Source organism: Gymnodraco acuticeps, unplaced genomic scaffold (genome assembly GCF_902827175.1).
Source record: "Gymnodraco acuticeps unplaced genomic scaffold, fGymAcu1.1, whole genome shotgun sequence".
In the NCBI taxonomy this organism is placed as follows: domain Eukaryota; kingdom Metazoa; phylum Chordata; class Actinopteri; order Perciformes; family Bathydraconidae; genus Gymnodraco; species Gymnodraco acuticeps.
The window spans coordinates 5,361,031-5,374,476 of NW_022991375.1; the positions used below are offsets into that span (position 1 = coordinate 5,361,031).

The 13,446-nt window shown below is 38.9% G+C and overlaps 1 protein-coding gene across 2 annotated transcripts; it reads right to left on the reverse strand.

Annotated features, from left to right (window-relative positions):
- Positions 1-1,093: 1,093 nt before the first annotated feature.
- grinaa (glutamate receptor, ionotropic, N-methyl D-aspartate-associated protein 1a (glutamate binding)) lies at positions 1,094-13,446 on the reverse strand (the record flags this gene model as incomplete). Of its 2 annotated transcripts, none has more annotated exon segments than XM_034241107.1 (7): positions 1,094-2,837; positions 4,015-4,158; positions 4,609-4,737; positions 5,061-5,261; positions 5,403-5,518; positions 6,177-6,503; positions 13,358-13,446. In XM_034241107.1, coding segments are annotated over 6 exon segments (1,044 nt in total). In that variant the 3' UTR covers positions 1,094-2,687.

The following is a 13,446-nucleotide window of genomic DNA, read 5'->3' on the forward strand; positions in this document are numbered from 1 at the left end:
CCCAATAAGCATATACGCAAGTGTTAGATATCTAAAAGCATCACAAAGTCATAGGTATTTTTAGGTTTCCCTTATTATTTTATTTACATTATAAAGAGTTACGGTTGTTAAAGTTAACATACAAGCCTTCTGCTTAAAAGCTATTTTCAGGTTAGGGCTCAGACTGAGATTTTAGCTAACATAAACAAATGCTAATGTTTTAAAAATGTAACCAGACCTACTTGACTGTAACATAGCCAATATTTGAGTGATACGCTACATTAAAAATGAACATATTGAATACTATGCCAATACTTTTGTACGTTCCTTCACTACAGTACTCTGTTTTATTTAAAGTTAGCTTTAGCTTACAAGGTACACAGTCAACTGGACAGCAGACTACCGTTTATCAATATAAGAAGATTCTTAAACTCAGTAATGTAATACAATTTTCCCTATAGTGACTTATATTTCAATATAAATGTAAGCTGTCTAACCTGTGGTTTCGGACATGTTTATCCAGCGAGGAGAGTCAAATATCTAAAGTTTAACTAACAGTTCTAACTGAAGGAACGAGCGGAGGGATCTCAACGTTTGCCGCCAAAAGTGCACCGGCCGTTGACGTCTATTATCTGAATGGATATATATATACCCTGTATTTATATATACAGTCTATGCATATACCATACCTTTTCAAATTGACTTACATTTGGGGTCTGTAATTCAGCGTAGGCCTATCGTTTTTTTGGAGCTACATAAACGAGTCAACGACCCAGACCGAACGCTAAAGCCCTTATTTAAATCTTAAGGGTCTCAACATTTGTAATTGCCTAATGGTAACACCGGCGTCACTTTATAACAAAAAAAACTCAAATAAATACATCAAACGTTACTGAGTGGGACAATTTTACAACTGAAAAATAAAGTTTCAGCTCTATGTCTGACAGTTAATAAATCAACGTATTGTATGTTGATTTAGTTAATTGTATAAGTCCCAAAGCTGCATAAAACTTCCTTTTTAACTGTATTATTTTACTAGATATTATATATATGATTTATTAGTAGGCTATTTCCAAATTTAACAAAACAGTTTAACACACAAAGTTGGACACAATTACATTTTATAAGTTTTAATGAAAAGCTAACAGCTGTGTAGAGGAGTGCAGTTCCACTTTGATTTAATGCAAATATACAATGAAAACATAACTTCAAAACCCCAAAATTACTTCATCTATACACATCAAACCACTAAAGAGTGCTTTGTACAAGTACACGTTAGTTAGTTAGTTAGATACAAACACTAAAAAAAAAGAGTTTACCAGGGCTGCCCAACAACACTGTCTCTCATAAACAGGAATACCTGTAAAGTGTGCATTATCAGCACATGCAAATGAGAGGGTCATGCAAGAGGTGAACAATCTGAACAGAAGTTACAGAATAAAAAAATGTTCATGTTGAATATGTGTGTGTTTATGTGCAAGGAGAATTCTGTCTTCCAGTGCATGTTGATTCCTTTACCTTGTGTATATAATGGTTTCACAATCCCCTTAAGTAAGTCCAAACAACAGTTTCAGTTTGTTTTTTTCAACACCAGTTTAAACAACCTTCAAATCAACGCTGGTACCTACATCAAGCTCAATAAATAGACAAGTTATAAGTCTGTCGTCCATTTACTTCCTAAAAGCTAATAATGAAGTTCTGAAACCTGGATTAGCTTGATATAGAGGTGGTCAGGAATTCCAAAACTTTTTGTTCACATTAGGTAATAAGAAAAAGAAAACACAGCAGTATATTTGTACTTCACATTAATGACCAGATAAGAGGAAATTAGTAAGAACTGTAAAGAAAAAAAGGGGACACATCAGCTTATGAATCATAGGAATGATTTATACTAAAAACTAATTTCTCTTTCCTCTTGAAAAGATGTCCGTAAGAATATACGGTTTATAAATACTGCTTTATGTTCATATTAAGTTATATACATCCAACATTGATCTTCATTCTCTTGCCATTATAATGTTTAAATTTCTGTACTCGGTAAGTGAAGTTCTGATATCAGAGCAATTATTTCCTGAAAAGCAACAAATCCAAAGGAATCACTTCAGCATGCCATTTGGGGGCAGGGGGTTAAGGGGGGCGGGGTACTGGCTTCATATACACTAATACATTTAACTATTTACAGCTGTGACAAGCAATTCCGAGATATTCCTCTGTTAAAGAAACATAACACACCTTTAGTTTTGTTTCCAGTGTTGCCATGCAGAGTGAATTAACATCAGTGGGCTCAAAGGGAGAGATCTGTTTGGGGAATCAGACGGATTGAAAAATGGGTATTTCTAGCACTAATTTGTTTTCAAGTAAAGCTGGTTTGCATCAATATTAGGCGCAACATATTCCATCCCGCTCTTCCTCTGTTTAATCTCTAAGCAAGGCAAGGCCGAGTGCCATGCATCCACGGGATAACATGTGTTACACTGTAGGAGCTGAGTCACACTGAAAGTATGGGTAAAGGTAATGTAGGCATTATGTAGCTATCAGTGTTAGTAGAAGCAGAGGAGAGTTACAGCAACAAGTGGTCAAAAAGACAGATCATTTTGACATTAATTGCAACACCTTTTAAAAAGGTGTGGGTGTGATAGGAGAGGAAAGGAAGTGTGTTATGGGACAAAGTGAAACAAAAGTTTAAAGAGCTATTTCATTTAATTATTTCATTCACGGGAACGTCCCACAATAGCCAGGATGTAGAGGAAGATGTTGATGATGTCAGTGTAGAGGTTGAGTGCGGCAAAAACGTATTCCTCTGGACTCAGAGATAGCTTCTTGTTGCCCAGGAGGAGCTGAGTGTCCACAGCCAAAAACTACAGAGAAGAAACAAGGCGTTAATGGTTTCATGAGATTTCTACACTGTGGATATAACATTAAATGGCATAAAAATGTATCAGCTGTCGTTTCAGAAGTAACAAATACAACCGTAATAAACTCAAATGCCATAATACACTATAATTCAAATAATTCTAAAATAAATATATACATTTCAATTATTATTCAAGGTAACTTGGCGATACATATCTGAATGGATTCCGACACTTCACACAGACAACAGCTCTTTAAAGAAATATTGATACAGCGGGGGTGCAAATGGACCAGTAGACATTGCTAACAATTTACTTTTACCATTAGCAAACGTCTACATTAAACTGCAATCTCAGTTTCATTAGCATCCATCCCGAGGGCTCAACCTCAATACAACCTCAACATTTTATAAACCACTTCCAGTATTTTGGCGCCAGTCTAACCTTCGAGCTCATGGATCTAAGGTCTAACTGGAATCGTATTTCTTCAACTGACCAACTTAAGGCAACACGCTCACACCTATGAAGGGCTGCTTTTGGTCTGAATGTCTATTTAGGCTTTGAGCAACACTAGACAGTGTGCCCCATTCTTTCATGTCTTATTGGCTTTTCCTAACTTCTCAATGTCTATACAGTTGTATATTAAAGTTCAATGTAGCCATTTTTTCTGCTTGGCATCATTAAATGCATCCTATCACATCTTCTTCCTCTTCCCTTCGACAAAAGACATCTTTTACCCTCAATATGTTCAGTGTTTGAACAGCTGCTTTGGATGAGTTTAGGTCATATCTTTTAATAACAAGTTAGCTTCCCACTTTCCTCCTTCTAAGCATTAATATTTTTCCAACTCCGATTGAGCTTTTATTCTTAATCATTCTGCAGATGCAATTATACCTTAAAGAGCAGAATACAGTTCACTAGTAGGAGGGAAACCGTCTGGATGCCAATGCTGACGACTGTCTGGTAACTGAATCTAGACGACTGGATGCATTACCTCACAGATATCAAATGACCCAACTTGAGAAAGACCTTTGATAATATGAACTGTAATGACATTCAAATGATCCTTACTGTTGTACGAAATGATCAGAAATGTTCAACATAGCATCAAAAAGTAAATACAAGCAACCGTCAAATGTGGAAAGGGATTGTTTTTAAGGGACAAAGAGAATGTGAAACGTACGCAGGTGAAGAGCAGGGCCCCCAGTGAGGAATAGACGATGTCCAGGATCCTGTGGCGGATGAAGATGCAGAGGATGGAGAAGAGCAACAGCACGATCAGGCACACAAACAGCACGCCCTGACAGGAAGTGAAGTCATACTTGCTCTGTGGTGAAGAAGGGCAGAAAAGAAAGGACCAGAAAATATGAGGCATGATAAAACACAAGGCTTTGTAATTCGACTAATGGTTCATTCTATTTACATTACAACGCAGAAAAATGACATGTACCTATATAAAAGTACACATCTTTGGTCATGATCACTGAGAATTTGATATGAAACTTAAAGGATGTCAAATATATTGGTTCACTTTTATACACACTCATACCGGTTGTCATACTGTGTGAAAGGCCCCACATCAGCATTTTATACATGTATTTTTAGCTTGTCTCTAAATGATAAATGCACACTGATGTCTTTGTTAATAAAAAAAAGCTTAGTGTGTTTGTTTTAACTAACCAGAATGAATTCTCACATTTGCTTTTGAACCAGAGGGCAGATGCTGTCTTTAGACTTTCAATTTAATTCATACAAGCAGCTGTATGTGTGCACTGACCTGTAGTGAGAAGAGCACGACCGTGAAGCAGACCACTGCAGTGATGCCCACGGCCATGATGACCGTCTCTGTGTCATAGAAGCTGGCGATCATGCCCACCATGTAGGAGAGGCTCAGGGTCAGGATGGACTGCAAGGCACAGAACACACAGACGGTCACATGAACATCCTGAAGACACACTTTACATGTTGTAGATTCAGGTGAGACTAAGGAAAGGTGGACCATAAGCAAAACAAGAAAACATCTATGCAGTCTCATTATAATAGATATGTTTGGAATAACAAAGACTCACTAATGTAGATTTATTGGTTTATTTGACTTATTGCTCTCAGGTCTGATTCAATTTTTCCTCATTCATATTGCAAACAAACTGTTTATATATCATGTAAGTAGACTTTTAACTTTTAGAAACAGACCTTTTTTTATTATTTGGCATTAGGAGTAGTTCGTACCAGTGCAATCAAGTTCCAGGGGTGCTTGCGGCGGAATTCTCCACAACAGCTGAGGGTGATCAGGGACACGAGAAAGACCACGTAGGACACATAGTATGTCCATGGATTACGTCGCACAAAGACCTTTGCTTCGTCAACAAAGGTGAAGATGGCAACAAAGGAGAAAGTGATCAGCAGCTGCACCGTGAGAACCGCGAAGACCTGGTGGGAGAAAAGATACAAAGCAGGTGAGGTGCAAAACTATTTTTTGGTGGTATTTCATATTAATGTGAGTCATATTATATGTTATGTTTACTTCTTTATTAAACCCATCTTGTATAGTTCATACGATAAGGGACCTACCTTTCTGATGAAGGCTTGTCGGATGGTTTTGTCCTCAAAACCAGAGTTGGTGAATTCCTCATTGTCGTAGTAATTTGGAGGAACATCACCTTGGTAACCAGGGCTGCCTGCAGGTGCTGCTGAACAACAATCACAGGACGAGAGTTTAACAACGTGCAATAAACAACTGGACATGTGTCTGAGCCTTGTTCACCACACTGTGATTGTAGCATTGATAATCTCATTGATTGCCCAGTCATGTGCGTTGAGTCTGATCTAAACTGGATGTTGTTGACCTGGATAACATACACAGTTCTTCTGGCACTCACAGGCCTTTAGTGTGACACTTGTGTTAAGTTATTTTCAGTCCTTAGTCAAATGTCTTTGTTGGATTTATCACCCTCATTCTGTTTTACCTTTCTTCTTCTTTTATTTGAATATAGGTTTTGGAGTTAAACTAACTGGATCAAATGCATACAATGGTACAAAACATCCATATACATTTTTTACATTTTCAGATTATATTCAACATTTCACTGAATCTTGCCAAAATGTTGCCTAGGCATTCTAGACCCTGTTGTTGTCAAAGTGAGAATGTAGATTTTTGTGTATGGAACATGATTAGGGTCAAATGACAGGATGTGCTAATGTGAAGGAGGGGAACGGCTCTATACTTCTATCCTGCTTTGTCATGGTTTATCACCTCTGTAACACATTAAAGTATCTTATAACAAAACATATGGTGGCCTAGAAAGTTTATTCATAATACTTCAAATCTTTGGTTTCACCACTTACCCATTGGGTCACTGGCAAAGCCTGGTTGTGCGGGCCCTTGCTGATAAGGCCCCTGGGGGTAGGGTCCCTGTGCGTAGGGCATCTGAGGGTAAGGCATCTGAGGGTAGGGGCCAGGGGCGCAACCCGGGCCTGCCTGGGCGAAGCCCGGCTGGCCGTAGCTCGCTGCTGGTGGGTATGGCCCCACGGGGGCTTGGCTGTAGTTGGGAGGGGGCGTGTCGAACCCTGGCTGAGGGGGTCCGTAGACACTGTTATGAAGTGGGTTGTTCTCACCCATAACAGGGTATCCACTCTTATCCTGGGACATGATGAGGGGGAAGGCTCACTCTGCTACAAGTACAACATAAGAGAAGAAATGAAGCAGAATTACGATCAGTTTGCATATACAAAGATACCTTGCACAAACTATTTAAATATACGGTATGTTGCCCAAAAATGTAAACATCTCAAGAGTCCCAGAAGAGCGCAGAGGAAAGTTAAGATGGTCCACTATCCGAGCCAAACTGGCAGAGACACAGGCACTGCATATCCCTGATTAAAATGTAACTGGCAATCAGGAGATGCTGCAGGGAGGGAACAGAGGTATTGGGAAGAGCCATGCTTTCTGTTTCGCACAAAAACATCGAGGATTGTTAGATGTAGTTTAAAATAATTTGGTATCATATTTTTTCCTTTTTTGTATCACAACATGACCAAACTTCTGAAGAATGTGATTTACATATGAGAGTAAAAGAGAAGAAAAAATAGTGATCTATGAGTTTACGGCGCTGGGGTATTTAACCCATCCGGAGCAAGGTATCTGTCATAAAACAAGCCACAGGTTGAAGAGTCGAGGACAACTACACCCGAGGACAACTTCTGATTATTGTCATTTTCAATTGATCCACGGAATATATTCCAAATACCTTTATCAATCATTTGGGCTATAAACTTCTATGACCCTGATCTAATTGAAAATGTACACCTGTAATCACAGGCTACATTCATACCTTCATAAAACTGTTGATACTACACAGTGGTTTTAAGGATTTAGCCAGACAAAGTGAACAGATGAATGGGGAGAGAGAGAAATTGAGAAGACAGCGAACAGTGACCAGAGAGATAGTATTACCAACACGCAGGTGGTGTCTTGGTTACCAAATGTTCACTAATCCTGCCTTGACATATTGGCCATTACTGCAGTGTGTCCCCCCCGCCGGGCCCCTGTACATCCTGGTCAACAAGTTTCTGTGCCAGTTAAAATGGCCTCTATAATGCTAATGGAGCATCTACATGATGAGGGACAAAGTAGAAAACAGAAATCTCTCTGCAAGTGAGATAATGTTTTTAAGTGCTTTCAAATGAGTTTGTACAGGTTTATATAGAAGTCCTGCAGCCTCTGCGGAGCAAGGTGGGAGCCAAAAGGCATTCTCCCTTTTCAAAGGGACTTTCAAATAAATGCTTGAGTCTGCAGCTGACAGACTTTAGAGTGGGGCATAGGTCTGTGGGGTTTAAAGGGGACAGATCACGATAAGGGACAAGGCATTGTTGTTGTGTTTTTCCAATTGTATTTTTTGAGGCTTCAATCCTTGTAGTAGAGAAAAATCTGAAATATCTACAGCCATATCTAAAACTAACGTCAAAACAATATAGATTGATAACTAGCCAGTGTTTCCCATACATTGATTTATTATATCGTCCGCCACAAATGGATCTCATAAAAAAAAAAAAAATATATATTGTCTTTTTTTTTTTTGGTGGTCTAATGGATAGTGAGGTGGGCTGATGATCGGAAGGTTGCGAGTTCAAATCCTGCCTGGAACACCACTACTAGTGTGCCCTTGAGTAAGGCACTTAGCCCTCGGTTACTCCTGGGAGAATGTCCCTGTAATCGGTCATTGTAAGTCGCTTTGGAATAAGGCGTCTGCTAAATGCCTAAATTGTAAATTATATTTTTGGGAGAATAATCCCCACAGATCCTCAACTCCGGTGTGTTTCACTCATTAACAACGCAACACAGAGCAACAAGAACGTTGTCTACAGTAGCCATGAACTCGCATGTTTTATCTTATTTGAGGGGGGGTGGATGCACCCGAATAGGTTAAGGGGCCTTTGGCTTTTCTTGCCGGGGGTGCGGTGCGGTGCCCCCACAAATAGAATCAAATTCTGTGGGAAACACTGCTAGCACTACAGTTAAGTGGTGACTGCATTTAGTACAGTTGTGCATATAATGCATAGTTATACAGACATACTCTCAGTCTTTATACTTCCTTTAAAACACTCTACCAACAATAACAGTCCAGAAATATCCATTCAGTGGCAGATTAGAAAGCTACAAATCCAGCTAACCGTTTTATAGTCCCTCTATCTTCCTCTTTCCAGGCCACCCTGTAAGCGTTATGCAACAATGCTCTATTTATAGCACGTGCATCCAGACTCTGGTGTGTGTCTTTACCATCTCCGTCTGTCCATCACTGGGACAGCGCAGTGAGACTGCAGACAAACATGGCGAGTGCCGGCTCTGCTTCATACTGACAGTCTTCATAAGATCATAACAGCTTACAATCATTATCTGAGGAGCCAAATCCCTCCTGGCTTCCCACACAACAATGGTTACGTAAGGGGGGGCATGTAGAACACTGAGTAGGGCCATTTTGATTAACTGTCAAATCAATGTATTGATCAGGGACATTTTTACATTGAAATCAATATTGATTTAATACTAAAAGATCATTCTCTTGATCTCAGATGACAAATACACTTTTCAACAATTATGTAACACAAATAATGTTTTAATTGATTGCATTAGAAAAGACGATGGAAAGAACCCGGAGATGTAACTGAATAACCCAAGAGCTCTTAACTAATCAAGTTTTAGGTCTATAAAATCTCAGTAAAAATAAATGCCGATCACATTTTCACAATATATAGATATATATATATATATATATATCACAATATCTCCCACATATTCTGTTGAATGTTACAAATATATATATAGCAAAATACCCCCCAGGCCTTATACACATTTCCAAATTGTAGAAAAGGCTTGAGGTTATCCTGTAAGTCATGTTCAACAGAAGGGACTCGATTGTTTTTTTTAGTATGATAGATAACCAACCTAGAAACACAAAACACGGTCTAGTGAATTCCAGAAATGCGCATTAAGTCAAAACTGGCTTTGGTTCTTCAGTAAAGAACATTACAATGAAGTGCTATCTTTAACAGACATTCACTCCAACCACAACCACAGTCAATACAGTATTTATGTTATTGTAGTGGGTGAGTTTGTGCAGCTTTTCAAGCATTACGTGGCTGAATTTAAATCCTCTTAGGACAGATGCCCGACGTTAGATGGATAAGGGCAGTGCCAGTGTCTCTGGCCTCTGCTGATAGCTATCGCTGGAGGGGGGTTCAGTGGGCTAGCCAGAGAGCCACGTTAACACAATTAAGTTAGCACAATACCTCGACAAACCCACACACAACATGCCATGTGCATGCCTGAGCAACACCAGGAAACCCAGTGACAAAACAGGACCAGCCACACAAAGAGGCAGGGCTTATTCAAAGTGGAGAGTTCAAATATGTGGTGTCACAAAGGGTGAGAAGCGAGAAGCTGTGATCTCTGATGGAGGGTGAATTCAATGTAATAAAACATATATTTAAAATAAGAAGTTTACAGCTTTTGAACATGCCATTTAAAAAAAAAAATAATAATAAACAATAACTATCCCACTGATTGTTATCAAAGATGAAATGCTGTATCACAGTCACATGAGTGATTACATCTGTGGTAATCGTTTTGCAACCGGTAGAGAAACCAGCTGATTTTCTTATCAGACCTCAAAGCACTAATGACAACATTGAAAGTCCTGTTATGAAATCACACTGTTGGATAAATCCCCAGAGACTGCCTATATCTGCCAGCCTATGCAGTCGTCTGGCAAGAGTTTGTCATTGTGACGCGCCGTGTCAGCGCGGCTCTGCTCTGTCAAACCAGCAGACACCTCGCCTGGTGACAGATGGCGGCCCTTTAGGAAGGTTAGCATAACATGGTACCTTTGTTAACAAAAACAAAACTCTTCTTTCTATTAAAAGTGTGAAGTTAAAACTTCTTTGCAGCAATGTTGAGCCAATCATGAAATGAGTGAAACTGGATTCGCCTGTCAATACACTGATATTTATTGAGAGCCTGAGCGGCCGGAGAGTTCACAGCATATCACAGTTCCCTGCAAGATACCAGCAAACTCTGCCCCAAAAGCGCCAAGCACCCATCTATACATGGAGAAGAGGAGGGCCCTAAAACACGCGGGTTTTCCTTTAATGCATGCCAGATGTCGAGACAAAGACTCGTTGCATTGTAAACCCACATGAGCCAAGCTTCTCCCCACAAGACATCAGATGACCTCTTGACCTGTGTCTTCCTGAGAAGCTATGGATCACATTACAGGCAGGAATACACTTCAACCATATTAAACAGATTCCCGAGGACAAATCACTAAACTCTATATACTTTAACAAGACCAAAATATTCCTTTACAAAAAGGACAGTCTAAATGAAAAAGATGAATAGCCAAAATGTAATATGCTCAATTTGACAACCCTAAAAATGTGCAGCTGTCATAAGATTATGTCAATACAACATATTTACAAGTTTTCCATTACACTTACATTTCATACATTAGAAGAACACTTTTTTGTTGAACCATTATAAGGTGACACTAATGCTCTAATAAAAAGGTGTCTAATTTATACCTAGCTTAGAGTTTGACATTAATGATGTATGTATGTGTAAGCAGTTGCCAATTAAAGAGGCGTTCTTAAACATACGGAAGCTTGCTTTATTTCTCTTGTCTGTTCAAAGTCAACCCTCTCAACCTTGAAGAACGAAACTATTCCAAACAGAACCGAAGTGAAGCTGCAAAAGAAAAGTTGTTATCCTGATCGTATACGTTAACCCTCTTCACACCCAGATGGTCACACAACAGTAGACACATCCACTAACCTCACTTATTAGAAGTCTCCTCAGATTGTTCTTAAATTAAATAACCCTCAACTTTAAAAAATCCCTCACTGTGAAACTCAAGGTTTCAAGGTTCTTTATTTTGTCATACGAACATAGCTACAGTGTAGTTATGCCGATGCAAATCTTAGGTCACAGGCTTCTCCAACAGTGCAACACAATAACACAGATAAACAGACAAATATAGTAAATAGTAAATACAAAAAGAAAAATAGTTTAAAAAAGTGAAATAGTGCAATAAGAGTCTATATGCAAGTTATTGGAATGATATATAAGAGAAATAGATAAATAATTACTAAGTAGCAGATGAATGTTATGGATGTTGTTTCAGCCGTTCAGGTGTTTAACAAGTAGAGCAAAAGTCATTAGCTCTGCATGGCATCATGCATGTCCTTGTAACCTGCTGTCAGGGAAGAACAGAGAGGCCGTTTCAGTCCAAGCTTAACGTCAGACATCTTGTCATTGTAGGCGTTTTAACAAAATGAAGTTTGGTAACTTTCAGTGAGCAGACACAAGATAGAAACAAGACAATCTTATGCTATGATTTATTCCCTTAGCTTAATTCCACACAGGACAGTCGGAACGGAAAAGGAGAACTACAACAAAAACATTTAAAAGGGTCCAGAGTAGCCTGTACATAGCAAAGGAATGTGTTGGGCTGTAGCGGAGACAGCGAATGTGGAACTATTTGGAATATTCATGTAGAAGGCCCGATGCTTAGGTATCAACAACACATTTCACCACTATACAAATGTATGGGCTGCAAATATTTTCAGATTAAACAGGACAGTACTCTTCTGGACTAATGATGACATAATATGTGTGTAATATGTGTGTATCTGTGGGTATTGTCCACATGTGTAATATGTCGTGTAAAGCAATTTGAGCATGTGGAAAAGCGCTCAAATACAAATTGTATGAATTATCGTTATTCTTATTATATGACCAACAGCCCAAAACCCAAATATACCCATTATCATAATATAAATCAGAAACTGGTCCAACTTAATGTTTTGCATTGGAGCTCAAATAGTGACTATAACTTTTGATCGAATATATCAGTTCATATTTGTTTGGTCATGTTACATCATTGGTGGAAGGTAACTGTACACTTAGTCAAGTACTGTACTTAAGTCAACATTTGAGGTACTTTACTTGAGTATTTCCATTTTATCCTACTTTGTACTTCTACTCCACTACAATTCAGAAGTAAATATTGTACTTTTACTTTAGATATACCTGGATTAAATTCACAATTAGTTGAAATTAGTTTTGCCTTAACCAGCTTGATAAACAAATACAATCAATGACAATCAATACATCGATAATTATAATCAAAACATATAATAACATAATAATTACTCCTATTTTGTGTACTTTTAGTAAATTTAGATACCAAAATCTTTCTACTTTAGCATTTTGAATACAGGACTTGTACTTGTAAAGAGTATTCTGGCTCTTTGTAGTTCTGTTTAAGTACAACATTTGAGTACTTCTTCCACCTTTGTTTCAAATCCACCAAAATGCAAGGGAGATTACACGTGAGCACCACTCTGAACACAGAAGGTGATATGACAGCTGTTTCGAGGTTATGCAAAACAGACACATGACTCCAACATAAACATGGGCCTCGTTTTCCGGCAGCATCTGCAGCGGCCGTACATCCCTCTCTGTAGGCCTCACCACCGCAGACAAACACTGCGACAGCGCGATCCTCTGTTACATCAAACTGACACATATAAACCCCCAAGCTAGCAACACCACCACTGTATAAAACACGTGGATAACCTGTGAGTTATAAGGCTGTCGACATGGTAAACATCAAGTATCCCGGATGTTGAATCCATCAAATAAGTATTTTTTTTTTGGACGATGGCCACAGCCTGCGCCCGCATGTTTACAGTGCTGAGCTGTCAGTTTCCTTTAAAGCAAGATATTAGTTGGCCAGTACTATCTAGATGTTACATTTTCTTTTAAAAACATCCGTTTGATTAATTCCCCGTTCCCTCTCTTGCTGGCGTTAGTTGACAGCAGGCGGGATGATGCTGACCGTTGCTTACCACAGCTTGCTCGCTAGCCTCAAAAACAGGGTATTTAACGACTGACAAATGAATAAATACTTTCTACACATAAAACACACACACCGGGCAAACGTACAACCAATAGACTTTAACACACGTACCTTTAATGTGTCAAATAGAGAGTTTCAGCCGACATTAACGCTCCCTCCTCCTCCTCCTGATCTATGTGAACAACTGGGTCGAGAACTGC